At 40.3% G+C, this 20,587-nt stretch overlaps 2 protein-coding genes across 3 annotated transcripts in view; one reads left to right on the forward strand and one right to left on the reverse strand.

The window, feature by feature from the left end:
• Positions 1-326: 326 nt before the first annotated feature.
• Positions 327-12,890, forward strand: MCRS1 (microspherule protein 1). Of its 2 annotated transcripts, none has more exons than XM_075199611.1 (13): positions 327-543; positions 3,277-3,415; positions 5,289-5,450; positions 5,583-5,692; positions 5,807-5,915; positions 6,046-6,184; positions 6,273-6,348; positions 9,002-9,030; positions 9,115-9,207; positions 9,565-9,647; positions 9,757-9,844; positions 10,990-11,117; positions 12,446-12,890. In XM_075199611.1, exons 1-13 carry the CDS (start codon positions 428-430, stop codon positions 12,530-12,532), a joined length of 1,359 nt encoding a protein of 452 aa, XP_075055712.1. In that variant the 5' UTR covers positions 327-427; the 3' UTR covers positions 12,533-12,890. The 2 variants fall into 2 exon arrangements, with proteins under 2 accessions (XP_075055712.1, XP_075055713.1); XM_075199612.1 differs by lacking the exon at positions 327-543 and adding an exon at positions 584-706.
• A 2,552-nt stretch (positions 12,891-15,442) lies between these two features.
• The window catches only part of KCNH3 (potassium voltage-gated channel subfamily H member 3), a 47,137-nt gene continuing 41,992 nt past the window's right edge, over positions 15,443-20,587 (reverse strand). Inside the window, exons 12-15 of the mRNA XM_075199614.1 lie at positions 17,536-17,774; positions 17,365-17,450; positions 16,600-16,661; positions 15,443-16,244 (exon numbers count right to left, since the gene is read on the reverse strand). Coding sequence (XP_075055715.1) covers positions 15,771-16,244; positions 16,600-16,661; positions 17,365-17,450; positions 17,536-17,774 — 861 coding nt within the window. The 3' untranslated portion in view covers positions 15,443-15,770. The remainder of the gene's footprint in view (positions 16,245-16,599; positions 16,662-17,364; positions 17,451-17,535; positions 17,775-20,587) is intronic.

Here is a 20,587-nt window from a genome sequence, read left to right on the forward strand (position 1 = left end):
GTAATGTAGCCAACAGCAACTGATCAGTATCTAGCAGTAATTTTCTATTAGTGCTACAGCCTGTTTTGTTTACACTGCAGTCCATAAATATCTCCTACGCATATAGTACTTATCTAAGCTACCATCCATTGTATTGTTTCCAAATCTGAATAATTCAAATACAGAGGTATTTATGAAAACCGGTCCAAAAGAAATATGTAATGCTGCCCAAATAAGTATCAATATGTGTGACCAAACTTATTGCGGACTACATCAGCCCCTTTACAATGTCTCCCTAACTGTACAAAGACTTTAACTGTTCTACCTCTAGTGATTTCCGGAACTGCTTCCGGTTTACCGGACGTGACGTCACGGACCCGATTGGGAGGCTTGTACAGACGGTGGGATAATGGTAGACTAATCGGTAGGCCATTTACATTCAGAGGGGATGGATTCCCTGCTGGCGTGCGCCAGTCGCTCCGAGGATGAGGATTCGTCTGCCGGACATAAGAGGAGCCTCTCGCAGGGATCCGGCCTTATACCCAAGAGGAGGAGCTCATCCAGGTGACGCACAGTGCAGCCCTGTGCCCAGGCGCACTTACTGTAAACAGAAGCTGTGGGTGGCCAGCCAGCTGTCGTGGAACCATAAGTCCCAGCATGCTGTCATCTATGGCTGGGACTTGTCTTGCCTGACATAGAGTATAGCATAGATCGATGGGCATGCAATGTTTGTAACTACTTGTCTTTTGTTTACAACATTTTATTATTTGATATGTTATCTCGGTAGTTATAGACCGTTCTTTCTGTCAGTGTATGTAGCGTGGCTACGAAGTTTATGTCCTCTGTCGGACACGTGACTACAGTGCTCCATCCGTGTTTGTTATGCTTTAATATAAACTAACATACATGATTTTACTAAAAATATTTAGGGATAGAATAGTTTTAAAATGTTGCTAGTGGCACAATTGGTTTGTCATTTGAACATGAAGACCATTATTTCCCAGGCCTGAAATGTATTCATGTTTGTATATTTTTAAAATCTGACATCTCTTTCCTAGGCAAATCATTTTATTAGATTTTTATTAATGGCCTCTTCCACTAGATCTGTAAATGCTTTGCCAGGTCAGCTTGTGAAAATAACACCCATTCTATGCCGTATTCATACTTGCATTTGTTTTGTGTTTTGTGTGTGTGTCACAGTGCTTGCTCCATTTCGTTGTGTTCAACGCATGTCCCCCTCATCTGGAAAAGTTATTTTGTGACTATGGCAGTGCTTGGTGTATGTACCCACAATGGGTTAATGAGACAGTTACACTAGAGTTATGTTACATTTTTCTCAATTAAGTTAATGATAATGTTGTTGTGTGCTACAAGTTGAAACCCCATTCATATGAATCTTTAAACTTAATGGAGCGTCACATAATTTGTCAATTTGTTTTGGGGTTTTCTCCTGCATCACTAGAGATTCTTCTGTCTGTCACTGTCAGGGCTCCTAGTGAGCAGTTTGCCTCATCTCCTATGTTTTTAGTTTTTCATGGATTACAATTTTTCTCAATAAATTGCTGAATGAGGGTTTGGGAGTTGATATAACGTGTGTATTATTTACGTATACACTTACCATTTATTAAATGATGATGATTTCAGTATAATAATGCAGAGTTTGAGGGGCCCCTTGTCATTATATTGGGTCCACTGAGGTGGTAAAGTTGCCACTGCAGTGTCGTTAGTCCTCTTTCCCTGGCCCGCTCATCCCGGTGATCAGGAAGAGCCCTAGCGCTTTTCAGTGCGGTGCTGGTTTTCTCTTGTGGAGAGGTGCCTGTTTGTGGTCTTGTTAATAGTGGCAAGGAGCCCAGGTTGCCTAACATTTTGGCCAGTTGCAATTTGTCTTTTTTATTGTTGTTGTATGGTGCATTCCCATTCATTTCAATGGAGTTTTGCACCCACAGGAAACCTTAATGGAATGAATATACTATTGAAATGTAAAATAGGGCAAAGCTCAATGCAAATGCTTCAAGTTCATGTGAACCGCATATTAAATGCTTATGGAGCGCATGTTTATATACATTTTCAAATGTGGTTTACACTTTTATTTTTTTACAAGTTAACCCGTGCATGATATTCATGCATTCTAGTCAAATCAAGCTACTTAAGGTGTTAAAAAGGTTCTTGTCATGCATTTGGGCCTAGCCCAGGCCTCCTCAGGGGAAGAGCGTTACTTCCCGACGCAAGCGCCCTTTTTTAACGTGGTTTTGTCCACATGTCACCACCTCATCATTTTTCTCCATCGCCACATCCTTCATCAAGCTATTTAAGGTGTTAAAAACTCCCCACTGTTACCCCCAGCAACCACCAACCACTCCCAACTGTAACTTCTCCTTCAAGAAATATGTCAGTGTATAACTCTGCCCAGCAGGTGGCGCTGCAGCTTGTTTTTTTTTTTGTTTTTTTCCCCCACACACGCCACTAGGCATTTATATAGTAGATGCTAACAACTCCAGTGGGTCTAAGACACAAGTGCTGTCTTCTGTGACTTTAAACAATTAGCAAATATGTGTTTTGTAATAGCCCTAATTTGTGTTATTGGGAAAGGATTATCACACGTGAATTGTGCAGTATAAATAAAACCTTTTAGTCCCCAGCACTGTTACAGTGGGTACTATTTAAAACAGGTTCTGACTTCTACACCTCTCCAGTGCAGCATTTTATAATGCTGTACTCTTACAGCAACAGGAGCCACACTTATATAGAGAAACTTGCAATATCGCCCAGGTTTCTATTGACTGTAGTTGTGGCTCTGTTCACCGTAATAGCACAGTGTTATAGATAGCCAGCTTCAAGTGAGAAATCTGGAGGGAGATTAGAGTGGACATCGGGGGGGATATGCTTTGGTCGCCAGGATTCATGTCTTACTTGACATCGTGACCTGTCAGTCAAGATTTTTTACAGCCCTGAGCCTTTATGTTTTTGATATCTGAACAGAAGAAAGAATGGAAATACTTATTTTCCAATTTACCAAAGCAAATGACAGAACTAGAGATTGGGGGAAATGGTATATACATTACTCTTTACTTGTCCCTGTTTCGTCATACACTTTGGTAAATCAACTATGGGCAGTCTACCTGTGTCTTTTTGTAGGGATCAGTGCTTTCTATAGAAATACACATCACTCCTCCTTTCACCTGTCAAAAAATATAACAATGGGAACAGAAACTCATATGAATGTAGCCTTTAGCAGATGGGACGTTGTGCTTTTCAATGTATAATCTAATTTCAATTTTCTCTTCCTTCCATTGGCAGGTTTATTAAACGGAAGAAATTTGATGATGAATTGGTGGAGAGCAGTCTTGCTAAGTCCACCAGTCGCACACGTGGCCCTAGTGGGGGAGAACCAGGACGATTTTCAGGAAGTGAGCCTTCATCCAGTGAGAAGAAAAAGGTAGGAATCGTGTTTTTCTTTCTTTAATTGAAAAATTAAATACTTTAGTGGCATGGGTGTCCATTCACACTCCATGAACCATTTTCTGCTTTCACACACGTCCTTGTGTACACATTACTTTGTTAACATGGTTATCAATTTTCCATATTTTTTTTAAATGTTCCATTGACGTCAGCATTTGGAGTGTGTGGTATGTTAAAATTTTGTCTATAGATGTTACATTAAGAATGTGATACAGTGGATCTTCATTTTATTCTTTTAGAGACTTCTTACAATACAATTGTATTTAAATTACAGTCTCCCTAATTTGGGTAATGCAATATCACTTAAATACAACTTCAAGGTAACTCTTTAAATAGTTTAGTTGTTGTGCAAATAAAGGAGTGTTAAGAGAAGAAGATCAAAGATTGTTGAAGGATTACAAATTAATTGCTACCTAAAGGATAACTTTGAATGGGTTTATTGTAGAAATTGTACTTTGACAATGGATGAGTCAGGTTCCTTGATGACTGTAAAAGGTTCAAAACTACACTTCTCTCTCCTCTTACTACCCGGCCACTTTAAAATGTGAATGGAGCGTCCACCTGGCATTGATGCAGGCTTAAAAGAATGTAGTGTGTTTAAGCATAACTCCTCAACTCCTTGAACAGATCTCAAAGTACTTCTTTGAGATTTGATTAGAATAATTGGACCTGATTTAGAGTTGCATGTACAAAGGTCCATTTTGTTAGCAGCCAATTACTTACTAGTATGTTTTTGGACTGTGGGAGAAAGCCAGAGCACCTGGAGGAGATTTAATTTCGGGTGTAGGCAGTGTAAAGAGCTCTGAAACTGTTACAGAACATCTGGTATTGAAAGGAGTAGCAAACACAATTAGCTTGCCCAAAGCCTGTACAGAGAGCATAATACTATATATGTTTCCCCCTGCACTATGCACAAGCAGTTACTGTTCTTGTCATGCATTTGGGCCTAGCCCAGGCCTCCTCAGGGGAAGATCGTTACTTCCCGACGCAAGCGCCCTTTTTAATGTGTGTTCATGAGGTAAAATTACCTCACGAAAATGAGTTTGACCCCTCAACTCGTAAATTTAGCCTTTACTACCCCTCCCACGGGGGGAAGGGGGGATGATGGAAGTTAACTGACTTAACTATTCTATTTTTTTTGTCAAATAATGTCAGTATACCAAATTTCAGGTCAATTGGATGAGTCCTTTCTGAGAAAATAGTTTTTTACACACACACACACACACACACTAACGCACGCCTCTACACATGTGTGTTCATGAGGTAAAATTACCTCACGAAAATGAGTTTGAGCCCTACCAAATTTCAGCCCTTTTTGAATTTTTTTTCCCACACACACTAAGAATTTAGTAGGTCAGTGTATAACTCTGCCCAGCAGGTGGCGCTGCAACTTGGTTTTTTTTTTCCACACGCAGACAGACAGACGCCACTAAGCATTTATATATATATATATATAATATTTATTTATTTTATTTTTAGGTGAGGTAGCCATCTTGTGCACTCTCACTTGCTGTGCTTTATAATCGTTCATATCAGTCCCTGCCTCATTGGAGCTTATGGCCTAAATTCCAAACCACATACTTGCACAAACGGGTTTACTTTTGTCAGGATTTAATTCACTTACCAGTATGTTCTTTGACTGTGGGAGTTTACTTTGGATATTCAGGTTTCCTATGGCAAACAGGTGCAGTCAGTAATTATTAGAAACAATACAATTGTCATTATTTCAAACAATGCTTCTTTGTTATATCTTCTTTTATGTTGTCTTCATTCTTTTTCATTTCTCCTTTTAAACATTTAGTGGTGCACTGTATGTGTAGCTGAAATTAATCCATTGTTTCATATTCTAGCAAATCTGCAAGGCGGTCCCTACACCGGCTCCACCATCTCCTGCTCCCAGCCCTTGTATCACTAAACGGATAAAGAAGAGTAAACAGCCGCTGCAGGTCACAAAGGATTTGGGGAGATGGAAACCTGCTGATGATCTCCTTCTTATAAACACAGTGTTACAGGTTTGTTTATAGCGTATTATAACCATAGTATAGTCCATCTTTTTTTATAGCTTTAAGACCTGTTCCATAACCTGATATTTACACTCCTATTGGTGTAATAACAGTCCATGACTATGTCACTTTGGTTTTTAGACTAACGATCTGCAGGCTGTGTACCTTGGAGTCAAGTTTAGCTGTCGTTTCACTCTTAATGAAATACAAGAGCGCTGGTATGCTCTGCTCTACGACCCTGTCATCTCCAAGTGAGTAATGTGAGACATCTACCAAAAGGAAATACGCACTCTAGACAATGTAAATACTGCTGAATGGGATTCTACATATGCATAATGACACTATGTTTTTTGTTTTCTTTTAAGGCTAGCATGCCAAGCAATCCGACAGTTACATCCAGAGGCAATAGCTGCCATCCAGAGCAAGGTGCTGTTTAGTAAAGCTGAGGAACAGTTGCTAAGTACAGTGAGTTCTGTAAGTAAGAATTATTATTATTAATTTCTAAGGAGCCACAAGATTTCCGCAGTGCCGTACAGAGAATGTTGTGACTTATACATGTGCTATGAGCTTATGACTTGTTCTTTTGATGGGGATTTCTTTACAGAGCTCTCAGCCCAGCCTGGAGACTTTTCAAGATTTACTGAACAACCATCCAGAGGTGTTCTATATGTCGCGCACAGCCAAGTCTCTGCAGGTCCACTGGCAGCTTATGAAGCAGTATTATCTTCTGGATGACCAGACAGGTATCCATCTCATGTCCCTGCTCCTTGTATGACTCCTGTGCAGTGAAATGGAGGCCCGTGGCTAATCTGTCTCTTCTTAATATCTTAGTACAACCATTACCCAAGGGGGATCAGGTCCTAAACTTTTCTGATGCAGAAGATATGCTAGATGACAGCAAACTTAGGTATGGTTGACGTTGTTTGTGAATTTGAACTAGATGTGTTTTCTTGTCCCCACACCTTGTTATACTGACTGCACATAAAAGGGGGATATGGGGATGTTTTCCTGGTAATCGTTAGAACCGAGCGTGCAGTATGTCTGGGACTATGCTGACCTTGACACAAGGCTTGTGAAGACCGTTCCACAGTTTACTATAGAAAAGAGGATGTTGCTCATTGCACCATTTATTTTTCAACTATATTTTGCAAAATGAAAACAAACATCTGGATGCTATGGGCATTTGTTTGCAAAAATAACTGGTGGTTACTATAAAGCTAGATCGAACAATATAATACGGGACTAGGTTATGAACCCCGTGATTGGTGTATATTACATAGGTTCCCTTTAAGATCTTTCATTATGCTCATTAACAACCCAAATTAACTTTATTGGGAAAGAGACAATTCACTTTTGATCTGACCTAAGAACACGGGGCAATAGGTATTAACCCTGCAAGCAGCATATAACATATATCGTCATCATCATCACCATTTATTTATATAGCGCCACTGATTCCGCAGCGCTGTACAGAGAACTCATTCACATCAGTCCCTGCCCCATTGGAGCTTACAGTCTAAATTTCCTAACATACACACAGATAGACAGACAGAGAGACGAGGGTCAATTTTTGATAGCAGCCAATTAACCTACTAGTATATTTTTGGAGTGTGGGAGTAAACCGGAGCACCCGGAGGAAACCCACGCAAACACGGGGAGAACATACAAACTCCACACAGATAAGGCTATGGTCGGGAATTGAACTCATGACCCCAGCGCTGTGAGACAGAAGTGCTAACCTCTTCGCCACCGTGCTGCCCATATATGCTCCTCTTATGACAATTTATATTGGCCAATAACTATTATCAATTAAGGAACTAAATGGTCCGCAATACCCAGCTGCTGTTTAATCATCAGCTAGTCTTACTAACATTTAGGTTCGTTGGATAAGAGACAACTCCCTTTAGTTTTTGTCCGGAGAATACGGGGCAAGGGTATGAACCCCGCAAGCGGCAGATTACATACCCTCTGAGATCTGACCATTTATATCAGTTAATGCTGTCAATAATCTGAGATCTGTGTTTGGAGTATATATAATTTCTCTCAATTACACAAATCCATATCTAGTGGTTATTACTAAATTCTGAGGCAATACACAGCCGCAGCTATATTGTTTAATGCGCAGTTCTGCATACACAATATAATGTTAACGCAGAGGAGATACCGCTGAAATTCAGCATAGGCTTTCTTATAACTTTGCAGCTGTTCCAGATTTGATATATTTCAAGCTCCTACTTTAGGGCACTTATTTTAATACACATTTGGTTTTGTGTGGGTCTGATTATTCACCTATGTTTGTTTTATATGTAGTTTTATATTTCATTTTCTATTTGACCTGGAGTTCAATTTTTAATATTGTTTAGTAAAGGTTAAGTTTTAATTTTAACCCATCACTATAGACTGGAGTGCTCATATTTCTTCTCTGCCCTTTTGGATTTTTTTCCAAAATCTCTTCATTTTAAAAAAGCAGGTTTCAGAGCTGTCCATCTTTTTCCAGCGCAAGTTGGCAAGTATGTCGGAAATCCAGAACTTCCTGCAGGGTGTGCTGTATGTGCAACACTCTTTTGTGCATCTGGTTGGACCTTAGTCTGGTACTTCAGGTCCTTAATAGAGAGTCTTTTGAACCATTGGAATCTGCAGATCTCAGTTGTCACCTGGAAGATGGTGTTTTTACTTGCTGTCTCATCGACGTTTTGGGTATCAGAGTTAGGGGCCTTGCTCTGTGCTCAACCCTTTTTGGTGTTTTATCCGGACCAGGCAATGCTTTGCACTAAATCCTCTTTTGTCCCTCGGATAGCATCTCTGTTTCATTTAAACCCGGGAGATTGTGGTTCCGACCTTTTTATTTCTGTGTTCAGTCTTCTGATCATTCCTTGTAGCTTTTGGATGTGGTCTTAGATGTTGTGTGCTGTATGATGCGCACAAGTGTGGTTGGCAGGCTTCTAGACTGTTGCTTGCACAATGGATTACTTCCACTATTCGTTTGGCTTACCAAGTCGAATACTACCTGGTCGTTTGTCCACACCTTTTGTCAAGTTCTACAAGTTGCAGGGCGTTGTATCTCAGGATAGCTTTGGGCGTAAGGGTTTGCACGCAGCCGTTTCAGCAATTCCTTCCTTAGGGGCAGCTTTAGAATGTCCCCAATGTGTTCCATTGTCCCCCAATAGGGCGACGAGAAAATAGGATTTTTGTTGCTCACCGTAAAATCCGTATCTTAGTCCATTCGGGGACACTGTGCTTCCATCCTTTGCTCTGATTGTTTGCTTGTTGTCTGTTTTGCCCTCTCTTTTGGTCTTAAATTATTATTATTAATTGTTAAACTGAAGGATAGTTCCTATAGGAGGGGCATAGTAGTGGTGGAATTATCCTCCCAACACTTTAAATTAAAAGTGCCCCTGACTCCAGGACCACCTACTATACCCCAATGTGTCAGTGTCCCCCAATGAGCTAAGAGAAACTGATTTTATGGTAACAAAAAAAAAACCAAAAAATTCTTATGTATTCTGTAAAAGCTGTTGTGATGGCTTTCTTCATATGCATTGATATTTATTTATTTGTAGGGATACACGGGATGAAGTTCTAGAACATGGTGAGTTCTTTCTTCAGTGCCTGAAATAGTGTTTCCCCCTCGGTTAGTTGAGTTTTCTGTATTTATTCTGCTTCTTTTCCACAGAACTGACTGTCGCTGACCGCCGTCAGAAACGGGAGATACGGCAGCTGGAACAGGAGTTGCATCGGTGGCAAGTGTTAGTGGACAGTATAACAGGTCAGCATTTTTTTTTTTAAGTAACCCTTGTTTTGTCTTTTTACTCAAGGGTTATTGTCTTGATTAGACTGTAGGGAAATTTTGCTGCCTTTTAACTATGTAAAGTGATAGTGTGCCCAGGAACCATAAGTGACTGTTCCTAACTGGAACCTCATGGACAGCAAGGTTCCTATTATAGGACTGTGCAGATCATCAGGAGCTTGACGTAACTGAATTATTTTGGAAGAAGTGATCGTAAGGGGATCAAGTTATCTATTTTTTAGCTGTGAAATGGATGAGAGCAGAGAAACCGTGTTGTGTACATTCAGGTACAGGACTTTGTTATAGTATTTGCCTAAATTGTGGTTACTCCTGTAGGAATGAGCTCTCCAGACTTTGATACACAGACATTGGCGGTGTTACGGGGACGCATGGTGCGATATCTCATGAGGTCTCGAGAGGTAAAATAACTAATGTGGTAAGAGAGGGCAAGGACTTGTTTTATAATACTCTATTATTGTTTCTTCTATCCATCTACAAATAATTGTTTGTTTTTTATTTCTTTACCAGATAACTCTTGGTAGAGCTACCAAGGACAATCAGATTGACGTGGACCTGTCGCTAGAGGGCCCAGCTTGGAAAATTTCTCGTAAACAAGGTTAGTAATACTTGGACAATCCTGGCCAACCTGTGGCTCTCCAGATGTTGTGACTCTACAAGCTGCATCATGCTTTGCCAGTAGTTACCCAGCTGATGGCTGTGAGGTTATGCTGGGAAATGTAGTTCCACAACAGCTGGAGAACGAAGGGTTGCCTGTTTTAGGATAACATTTCTCTAGGCTCCCTGCATGGATAATTATAACCTTTACTGCCATATAGCCTTTACCTGTGTTTGATTTTGTATATATTGTAAAATATTAAATGTTGCTCTTCAATCATACAGAAGTAGTCGGTTTTGTTCTAGAATGTGAAAGTTGGGATAATATACCCTGCTAATGCCCTCAATAAACAAATGTACATTTTCAACTGTAAACTCTCACTTGAAGAGTGATGTATTTATTGTATACACATATGATGTGTACCAATATGTCTAAATATGGTACCTCGATTAAAAAAAATCTTTTATTTTCTTGTTTGCTTGCATATGTTTTAAAACAAAGGTAATAAACTGGCCTTAGTATGTTTGTCTGAACTTTATGGGGGGGGGGGTAAAGATGGCCTAAAACAGACATCGGGCAAATTAGACACAAATCTAGCAATTAGCCTGAACCTCCATATCTGTACATCTGTCTAGCATAAGATTCTTAACAGGTCAGTTTCCTATGGCTTAGCAATAAACAAACTATAATAATGCAATGGGCCTCATAAGTATTAGGAGAAGAAAAGAGATTTCGAGAGTGTACTGATCAAAAACATAAGTTCAGTTGCTTATAGATTTGATGGTGTCACAGCAAAATAAAGTTGTCACTTCTTCAAGAAGTTTGGCAACCACTAATGTAGACAATGGCAGACTCTGCAGAATTCTTTAAATGTATATAGTCCAATGGTAAGTATACATGTGTGATCTCTAACCAAACTATTTAGTTTGGTAATGGATATTTGTGGCTCTGTGATTAGCAAAGTCATGAAAAGACAAAGAGAAATCAAAGTGCATGTATTAGAAAAGATATTTGTTTGACTCCTTTATACAATATGGTGTCTGTTGACTTGTGCTTGGTTTGAATTGTGTGTTAATGTGTTTAACTGAAAAAATTCAACAAAACCATCAGCCTTTTTCACATTGAATTTATTTTCCACAATGAAGGTGTCATTAAGCTGAAGAACAATGGTGACTTTTTCATAGCAAATGAAGGCAGACGAGCGCTCTATATTGATGGTCGGCCTGTGCTGCCAGGGAGCAAGTGGAAGCTGAGTCACAACTCTGTGGTAGAGGTAAGTCCGTGATAAGGAACACTATGTTTTACAATGTGTATTTACTATACTTCAGTATATTGTTTATACTGTGATCTATGTATTTGGGATTTTTAAATAAAACTCTTTTCTTATAGGGATTTGTACCAGAATCTAGTTTATTAATGCAGTTATGTTGGGCAGAATGTACTGACATTATTTAGTGATATGGGATGTACACTGTGCGGTGTTCACCTCCTTTAGATTGGCTCCATTCATCTATATTCTCCCCTGTTTTCAGCCCCCGCACTGAAGCACTGGTTAGGTTGGGATACACAAAAACAATGTACAAAGGGGCGTGCCACTAATTGGATTGCTGACTGCCTGAGAGCTGGCAGGTCCCAAAATTAAGGGACTTTCAGGGGCACAACAGGTTCTTTTTATTCTGTACCACAGAGAGTAGATGTTCTGCTGACATCTTGTAAGAGTTGTACACACCTACACAAGAATACTGTCAAATTGAGAGTGAGTCTAACAACTCTTCCCTATGTAGATCTGGTATTCAGCTTCATGACACAGATGTGCACTATGTTAGCTTTTTTTTTTTTTTTTTTTTTACAAAAGACTTTCATTTTTCTATCACTCCCTGCTGATTGGGGACTAAATGCAATAAACTGCATTGCAAGAGCTATTTTTGTCAAACCTAGGGCATTATTACCCTATTCACATAAAGTACTGGAACTGCACATAATTTCACTTAGGTATCATGTACAATTATATTGTGGTTATACAAATAGCCCCTTATTTGGCAGTTACATGGAAATGTGCCTGGCAGAGCAATATATTTCCACCCCTCTGGTTGGTGCTTGGAAGATCTGTTTGTAAAAGATTAGTAATGAAGCGTCCACTTTAGGCAAGCTGGGGGTATTAATATTGCACCCAATCAGATGTTTGCTTGCACTGAATTGAGTGCTTGTTTATTGCTTTATATCCTGGTTTTCATGGAACAGTCCTGTGTTTCCCAGTAGGAGGAGATGTGATATTGTATGGTCTGGGCAGATCAGGAGTTTGGTTAATGTGTCCTGAATTGTTAGGATAATAAGTTGTATAATAGCTGCTTCATGGAAACACAGCAGATTATTTACACATCCCAATAAAGGTCATCTTTGGACTGCATTTCGCAACATGTCTGATAATGGTCTGATTTATTTTGATTATTATTAAGCATGAGGGAGTTATTTTGTGACTACACATTGTGATACTGGGACAGTTTTCTGATCATGCAACATGTGTTGCCAGTACAATATGTTTAGTGGTCAGATGGAAGCAACCATCCATTCATGATGTATATCTCCATATTCTTGCTATAGATATCTGGACTTCGCTTTGTGTTTCTTATCAATCAAGATCTCATAGCTCTCATTAAAGCGGAAGCTGCCAAGATGACTCAGTCCTGAAGAAATTGGTTTCTTAACCTCTGAAAAATCAGCAGATCCAACAGCCTAAAAACATAGAAGCCACTAGAATAGCTTGTCTGTCCTCTCCTACATACTGCTGTGACATACAATCTCAGAATCCCTCGCCATTGGCTGTGACAGTTGAACAGGTAATCGGAGACATAACTTGCTCATAAGGGATTTTCCTATCAGGCTTTAAAATAAAAAATATGCCATGTCCCTGTGTCTTATCTGCTGACCAAGAACATTATTTGTTATAAACCGTAGGGTATTTTCTGTTAATATTTTTTTGGTTGTTTTTGTTATCAATGTAAGTATTCCTGAACATTACTTATATTAAATGTGTTTTGTAAGGAAACTGCTGTTTGTTTTTTAATCAAATCATTGATGCCAGACATGCTTTCGTGTATTGCCGTTAAATATTTACATTTAAAATGAATTGGCCATAGGTAGTAATAAAAAAAAATACCGGTTAGTGGAAAGACTGTTCACAGAATAGTGGCTTATGATTGGTCCTCACCCTCTGTCATCATTTAAAGATGTGATCTTTATTTACCTGTTCTGTATTACATTTTCTTGAGGCCCTGCAGGTTCTGTATGTAGCAACCCCTGGGTTTCCGGCAATGTGGAAGGGCCACCTTAGACAAAATGTTTCCTAGGTGGTAATGCAGGTTTCAGATTAGGTTTTGATGTTCATTTGATTTATAGCCATTTTTGTCCAGGGAGAAATTAATCTTTAAATCTTTTTTTCACCTCATAAACGGATATAGCCCAATAACGTTTATTTTTACACACCAAGCTAAAGAATATATGGAGTGTAGCTTTCAATTAAGAGCCCCAGCCTTCCTACCATTGATCCTTGCAAGTACAAGCACAGTTCATAAATAATTTTGTAACCATTCCATTAAAATAAATCACACATCAATACTTGTCATTAAACAGAAGAGCTGGAAAAAATTCCATGCATGCTATAGTGTCATCCACGCAGAATAAAGGATAGAGGAAAAGACATTCATGTAGTGTAATCCGTTGGATGTACCACTAGCGTTGAATTGTTTAAACATATTTGGTGCCCAGTTTGAACAAGGTAAAATGTGATGAGAGATTAAAATTGTTCTATAAGCTGAAATATATCTCCAGTGTGTTTTTCAGCTCCTGCTACATGCAGTTAGAATTGGTTGTGACGTTTGTGTTCAGTGTAGCTCTTGGCCAACTAATGCGTTCTTCATCCGTAGAAATCGGCCAGTCTCACTAAAGGTGGCCTATAGCTGCTGCAATCTGTGTGTGTGTATGAGGGCTATTTTTGTGTTCACTGATGGCAGTCTATATAGAGAGTGACACCACCGGCTGTGGTGTAATATACATCCATCTTCAACAGGAAAGTAAGAAGAAAACCTTTACACTTTTGGGTCATTTACGGTGCATCTGGAAAGTATTCACAGCGCTTCACTTTTTCCACATTTTGTTATGTTACAGCCTTGTTCCAAAATGGAATAAATTCCTTTTTTCCCTCAAAATTCTACACACAATATCCCATAATGACCATGTGAAAAAAGTTTGAGATTCTTGCAAATTTATTAAAAATAAAAAACTAAGAAATCACATGTACAAAAGTATTCGCAGCCTTTGCCACTAAGCTCAGAATTGAGTGCATGCTGTTTCCACTGATCATCCTTGAGATGTTCCTACAGCTTAATTGGATTCTACCTGTGGTAAATTCAGTTGATTGGACATGATTTGCAAAGGCACACACCTGTCTATATAGGGTCCCACACTTGACAGTGCATCTCAGAGCACAAACCAAGCATGAAGTCAAAGGAATTGTCTGTAGACCTCCGAGACTGGATTGTCTCGAGGCACGAATCTGGGGAAGTGTACAGAAAAATATCTGCTTCTTTTGAAGGTCCCAATGAGCACAGTGGCCTCCATCATCCGTAAATGGAAGAAGTTCGGAACCACAAGGACTCTTCTTAGAGCTGGCCGGCCGTCTAAACTGAGCGATCGGGGAAGAAGGGCCCTATTCAGGGATGTGACCAAGAACCCGGTGGTCACTCTGTCAGAGCTACAGCATTCCTCTGTGGAGAGAGGAAAACCTTCCGGAAGGACAACCATCTCTGTAGCAATCCACCAATCGGGCCTGTATGGTAGAGTGGGCAGACAGAAGACACTCCTTAGTAAAAAGCACCTGGCAGGCCGCCTGAAGTTTGCCAAAATGCACCTGAAGGACTCTCGGACCATGATAAACAAAATTCTCTGGTCTGGTGAGACAAAGATCTCTGCCGTGAATGCCAGGTGTCATGTTTAGACTAAACCAGGTATCGCCCATCACCAGGCCAATACCATCCCAGGGAAGCATGGTGGTGGTGGTATCATCATGCTGTGAGGATGTTTTTCAGCGGCAGGAACTGGGAGACTAGTCAGGATCGATGGAAAGAAGAATCCAGCAATGTATCCTGGATGAAAACCTGTTCTTGACCTCAGACTGGGGCGACGGTTTATCATTCAGCAGAACAATGACCCTAAGCACACAGCCAAGATATAAAAGGAGTGGCTTCAGGACAACTCTGAATGTCCTTAAGTGGCACAGCCAGAGCCCAGACTTCTGATTGAACATCTCTGGAGAGATCTGAAAATGGCTGTGCACCGACGCTTCCCATCCAACCTGATGGAGCTTGAGAGGTGCTGCAAAGAGGAATGGGTGAAACTGCCCAAAGATAGGTGTGCCAAGCTTGTGGCATCATATGCAAAAAGACTTGAGACTGTAATTGCTGCCAAAGGTGCATCAACAAAGTATTGAGCAAAGGCTGTGAATACTTGCGTACATGTGATTTTAGGTTTTTATTTTTAATAAATTTGCAAGAATCTCAAACTTTTTTCACATTGTCATTATGGAGTTTTGTGTGTAAAATTTTGAGGGGAAAAAAGGAATTTATTCCATTTTGGAATAAGGCTGCAACATAACAAAATGTGGAAAAAGTGAAGTGCTGTGAATACTTTCCGGATGCAGTGTGTGTATATATAAGTAATACAGTATTGCATCTGGGCTGCTGTACTACACGTAGCTCAGTTTCTCCTTTTCATACATCCTTGGGTAGAACTTTGCATATCTTCATAGATGATTGTGTAAGGTGCTTTTTGTTTGCAATTTTGCATATCTATTCATGAATTTTACACTTTTATTCTTTAGGCAAACAACTTTTGTTTCTTACAATCATTGTAATACTTATCTGCTCCAGCATCACACCCCTGTTCCTTCCACCCTAGACCAGCATTCTGGGTCTGTGTTGCTTCCTCGGTGTGGAAGGATAAAGTGCATTTCTACAGAGTGAGCGTCTGTAGTACCGCGGGGCTCTTCTGCAGCCACTGTAGAAGGACCTGGCTGGCTATAGTCTCTCTGTTCAAATCCTGTGCAGTGCAGCCATAGTGGAGTAGGGGGAGCCCAAAGCCAAGATATATGTCCCTCAGAGCAGGCTGGGGAAGTGTTGTGTATGTAGCAGACCTGAGAAGCTTTTTCTACTCGTGGAGAATGAAAAAGTGAGGGACATGTACTTGTTGCATCCGCTGGAGAATGTACACTGCCCCCACAGTGTGTATGGAAATCTCCATGGCAGCAGGATGAAGGACTGCACGGCATGAGAGATAAATGAACTGCATGACTGAGGGACTGCAGACCCTCCCTTAGCTCCTGCACTTGGCAGGACAGATCAGACACCTGTGTGGGGAATAAATGCATTTGATGAGGAATGTCTTTGTAGTCTGCCTCATGCTATTTTAGATCTTGTTCATATACTTTCCAGGTGAATTTGACTATAGAAGCTGGGTCACTGGCAACTGTCTGTAGTGTGAACCTGCTGTTTCCCTGCATTCTTCATTAAGTCTTTCTTGACCTAACTGAAACTTTTCACTTTTTCATACACAACTTAGTACCCCTTAAATATTTTGTTCCAATAATCTTACTTTTGTATTCTAGTGTTAACAAGTGCCTGGGCGCAATATTTAAACATAAAATATGGACTAAACATATTTTATTAGATATGAATAATTCCACCAATTAGTGCACTACTCACCGCTTGACTTAGGCGATCCATGCTTTCAGTAGCTCTTGGTTCTGATGTCAGGAACACATGATCTGCAGATATGATTAATTGCTATATTACTATGAAAAATAATGTATTTCTTGCATGTGTGGGTAGGAGATGCATTACAAACCTATTCAGTAGTTGTCACTAGAGATGAGCTCCAACATGCATGAGTTTATAGCTTCATCCTGTCAACAATGTCCTGGGCCTCCAATTAATGTGATAGTTTGACAGGAAGGTAACTAGGTGGGTTTGTCATATGTCATTGCCTGTTTGTTACAAGGTATGACAAGTATGTTTTTGATGTGCCTACTTAAGCACTGCTGTTTTAATCTGCTCTTAGGGCTCCACTGGCCCCTTTTCAGCAATATTATAGGAGTGATCCAATTAGCCGTGAGATTCTGTTGTAGCATCACACATTTTGTTTTCACGTGATGTTTAAGTAATGATTTTTGTTCAATTTTTGCTCACATCTCATAGGGGAGCCATCAAAAATGAGCAAAGTTATAATTAACATTATTTGTTTTGTGTGCATATACTTTATGTATGGAGCCTCTATGGAATCTTGCAGCTAGTTGAATCGGTCCCTCAGTCTCTGACACACAGGACCACCATTGAAGTTATTTGGGTGGTTGACCTCAGCAGTGTTTCTGTTCCTAATGCAATCATTTTGGCACATTCTACCAAGCCACCTATTAAAGAAACCCAAAAAATCCTCTCTGGTTGGGAATATAACATTAAAGTTGGGATTACCTGGAGCATTTGGCAGAGTGTTGCAGTTTGAAAATGTGAACTTCTGCTGGCCTAGACCAGTTGTTTCTTCAATCCCATCTACAACCCTGTCGGTAAGAGCAACAATTTGTAATTATTAGGTACATATACAGTATCAGAACTGAATGACTTATGTATCTTGTGGCTCCTTACCTAGGACTTAAGTCTGATGGTCTAGTGCAGGGCACAAGTGGTATGTGTTCAGTGGGGCACATTCTCTGAGGTGTGTGTCTGGGGGTCACTTCCCGAGATCTATTTTGAGGACTGCAGTTAGAAAATCGTGATGGGGATGGGTGTAGGTAGGGAGATGTTTTTGGAGTAAGCAGGGGAGCATTTAGATTTGGGGAGACTTGGTCTGGTGGATCTTCTTTCCTAGGCGTATGGGTTTGAGTCTAAAACATACAGAATGTCATAACAATGTTATTTCTGTTCTACAGAGGAATAGTCACAAGGTGAGACTAAACACTCATTTCACATCACAGTCCACCCCTCCACTGTATTTGAACTATTCACTCCTGAGCACTATACATAGCACTTTGTAACTTAGTCACATCAATTATTAGATAAAATTCTTTCAATGGTTGTTGCATGCTAATACCATACAAATGTTTTACTTTGATACATGGTCATTTAACCACTGGGTGGCACTGCTGTCCATTATAGATATTATGGGACTTGTTTAGAGTTGGATATGAGACCATTTTTTGTGTAAGGTACGCATACATCTGTATATACTAGACTTATGTCGTCTTATACCTAAAGAGGCGGAACAGTGGCATGCAAAGCAAGTTGTGTACAGTAAGTACCTGTTCATGTAGTTTTATAATTAACAAGTAGTATTTATATGTATTTGGAAGCGGCAGAGATTGGGCATTTTAATGAGCTGTCTTTACACCAATCAGTTTATAGGAAAGTACATTTTTATTTCACTCCTACCAATATAGTAAAAAGAAGAAGAATCTGCTCTTTGACACTATCTGGGTTGCAAGAGATGCATTAAAGTCAAGATATCTATTCTTGACTACAAACAAATACAAAAAGCAAATCATGCACTCATTTACTTTGTAAATAAACAAAATCCCTGTCTTTGTAATGGTCAATAATTGTGGTTGGATTGAATAATGGTATCAGAGCTACAAATTTAGACAATGAGCGCATAACTGGCTTTATTTTGTACTTCAACCAATGTTCTAAAAACTTTAAATGTATAAATGTGACTCATGGAAATATGAGACATCTTTGGCTAGCTACACTCTGGAGAATTTTCATCCAATAATTGTGCAAATCAGCTGACATCTGACTGTTTGGTCATTGTGTGATCTAAAGTCATCCCACAGTGCCCATCATCGTTTAATTTGCTTGGTCGTACTGTTTCATATTTTCCGATCAATCACCTTCCGGTCCTGCAATGTGTATGAATTCACACAACTGTCAGCCAATAGTGGATCTCACAGTGGCAGGTCTTATTCACCCATTCATACTTGCCTACTCTTCCAGAATTCTTGGGAGGCTCCCGAATTTCGGGAGTTCTCCCGGAAGAGTAGGCAAACCTCCCGGATTCTCCAAAATTCACTGCATTGAATGGTGGGGGCGGGGTTTCATTGTGTCAATAAGCCCCGCCGTGAATTTCAGCATTTTATAGTGGGGATGGGGCTAAGGTGATGCGATAACATCACCACGTCCCCTCCTATCCCCTGTCACATGACTTCTCCCCCGGGGGGGGAGAAGTTTTTAAAGTTGGCATGTATGCAGTCACCTTGTCTGCCTGCTGCTGATCTTGTCCCACTGTCTTTATCATGATCCACATTAACTGTCTGCGGCTGTCAGTGGTGCCAGTGGTGCAGAATGCGTCCCGCACTCTCTCCCTGGCCAAAGAGACTGCTGTTAATGGAGCGGGCTGCTCCCCCCTCTCTTCCGGCCATCGCATGTCCCTTTAGCCCTCTGTGTGCTTCTCTTCCTCTGGGACGGGTGCGTGAAAACTTGAATGCATTGCAAAGTACAGTCTTTAGGAGAGCGTTAGTGAGGGCACACAGGGTTAATTATGGAGAGGTTATGCAGACAGATACCGGACAGCTTGCATGTAGGGGAAGGTGACCCAGCTGTTGTGCTGTGGGTGTAAAGCTGAGTGTCCAGTCTGTCCCTGAGCAGTGAAAGTGACCGGTTCCGGCGATAGTTATGACGGATGATGAGCACAGATCTGCAGGGAATTGGCTATAGTGTGTTCGCATATATCAACATGCTGATCGGGCCTTTTTTTCTCGTCTGTCGTTGCTAAATCGTTAATCGTTACCCTTTCCTGTAGTGTGTGTACCTAGCCTTACTCTCTCTGCTTATTGTAGTCAGGACTATAACCACAATGGGGAGTATTTTGTGGAGAAAAATGTAAGTTAAATCTATTAAGGGGGTGGTCTTTTTTGTATGCACATTTCCATCTTGGTATGTAAACCTGCACATGGTGGCGCTTCCACAAGTGGAAAGTGGGTGGTTTTTATTACACATTCAGAGCATTTCCGCAAAGTTAAATGACCTGTGTCTCTGCATGTTTTCTGGTTACTAATGACCCTTACTGAATTCAGCCTTTTTACTTTTGCATTTAAGAACTCAATTCATTACGTAAAATCTAATATTGGCTTAAGTTTACTATGGTATTATTAAATATGTTGTATGTTTTACCTGTGATATGTTGTTCACCCAATCTGTGTTCTACACTTCCCTCCTTCATGCTTTTAATGCTCCTCTATGTACATCCCAGTGCATGTGAACAGTGCTTGCTTGGAGAGGTATATGGATAACAGTTGTACCTTTCAGGTGCGCAGAAGTAAGTTACTGGAGGTTAGCATAGGGCTTTTCGAGGCTTCAGAAGGGAGGGATTAGGAACTTAAATTGGCCCCAGAAAAATTCTGAAAGTAGCCTATTGTAGGCATGACCAAATCAACTGTAGGTGGTGCTACCACACTATTCGTCCTAGTCCCATCGGTGGTAGACCAGGCCAATTACAAATGCAATGAGAGGTGAGGTCTCACAGTAGGCGGAGCGAACATAAGTAGACTAAGCATTACACTGGTAGGCAGAGCCAGCACACGAGTGGGTGCAGTACACACATTGGTTATGTGAGTGGTGTAGCTTAATCCAAAGGCAGAGAGTTAGCACAGATAATCATCAATATCAACATTTATTTACATAGAGCCAGCAGATTTTGTGGAGC

Source organism: Mixophyes fleayi, chromosome 2 (genome assembly GCF_038048845.1).
Source record: "Mixophyes fleayi isolate aMixFle1 chromosome 2, aMixFle1.hap1, whole genome shotgun sequence".
In the NCBI taxonomy this organism is placed as follows: domain Eukaryota; kingdom Metazoa; phylum Chordata; class Amphibia; order Anura; family Limnodynastidae; genus Mixophyes; species Mixophyes fleayi.

Excerpts from the sequence above, each read along its gene's own strand:
- MCRS1 (XM_075199611.1), top strand. The coding sequence starts at position 428 with ATGGATTCCCTGCTGGCGTGCGCCAGTCGCTCCGAGGATGAGGATTCG. Across the intron at positions 6,185-6,272 it reads TCTTCTGGATGACCAGACAG|TACAACCATTACCCAAGGGG; the intron begins GTATCCATCTCA and ends TTAATATCTTAG. Across the intron at positions 11,118-12,445 it reads GTCACAACTCTGTGGTAGAG|ATATCTGGACTTCGCTTTGT; the intron begins GTAAGTCCGTGA and ends TTCTTGCTATAG.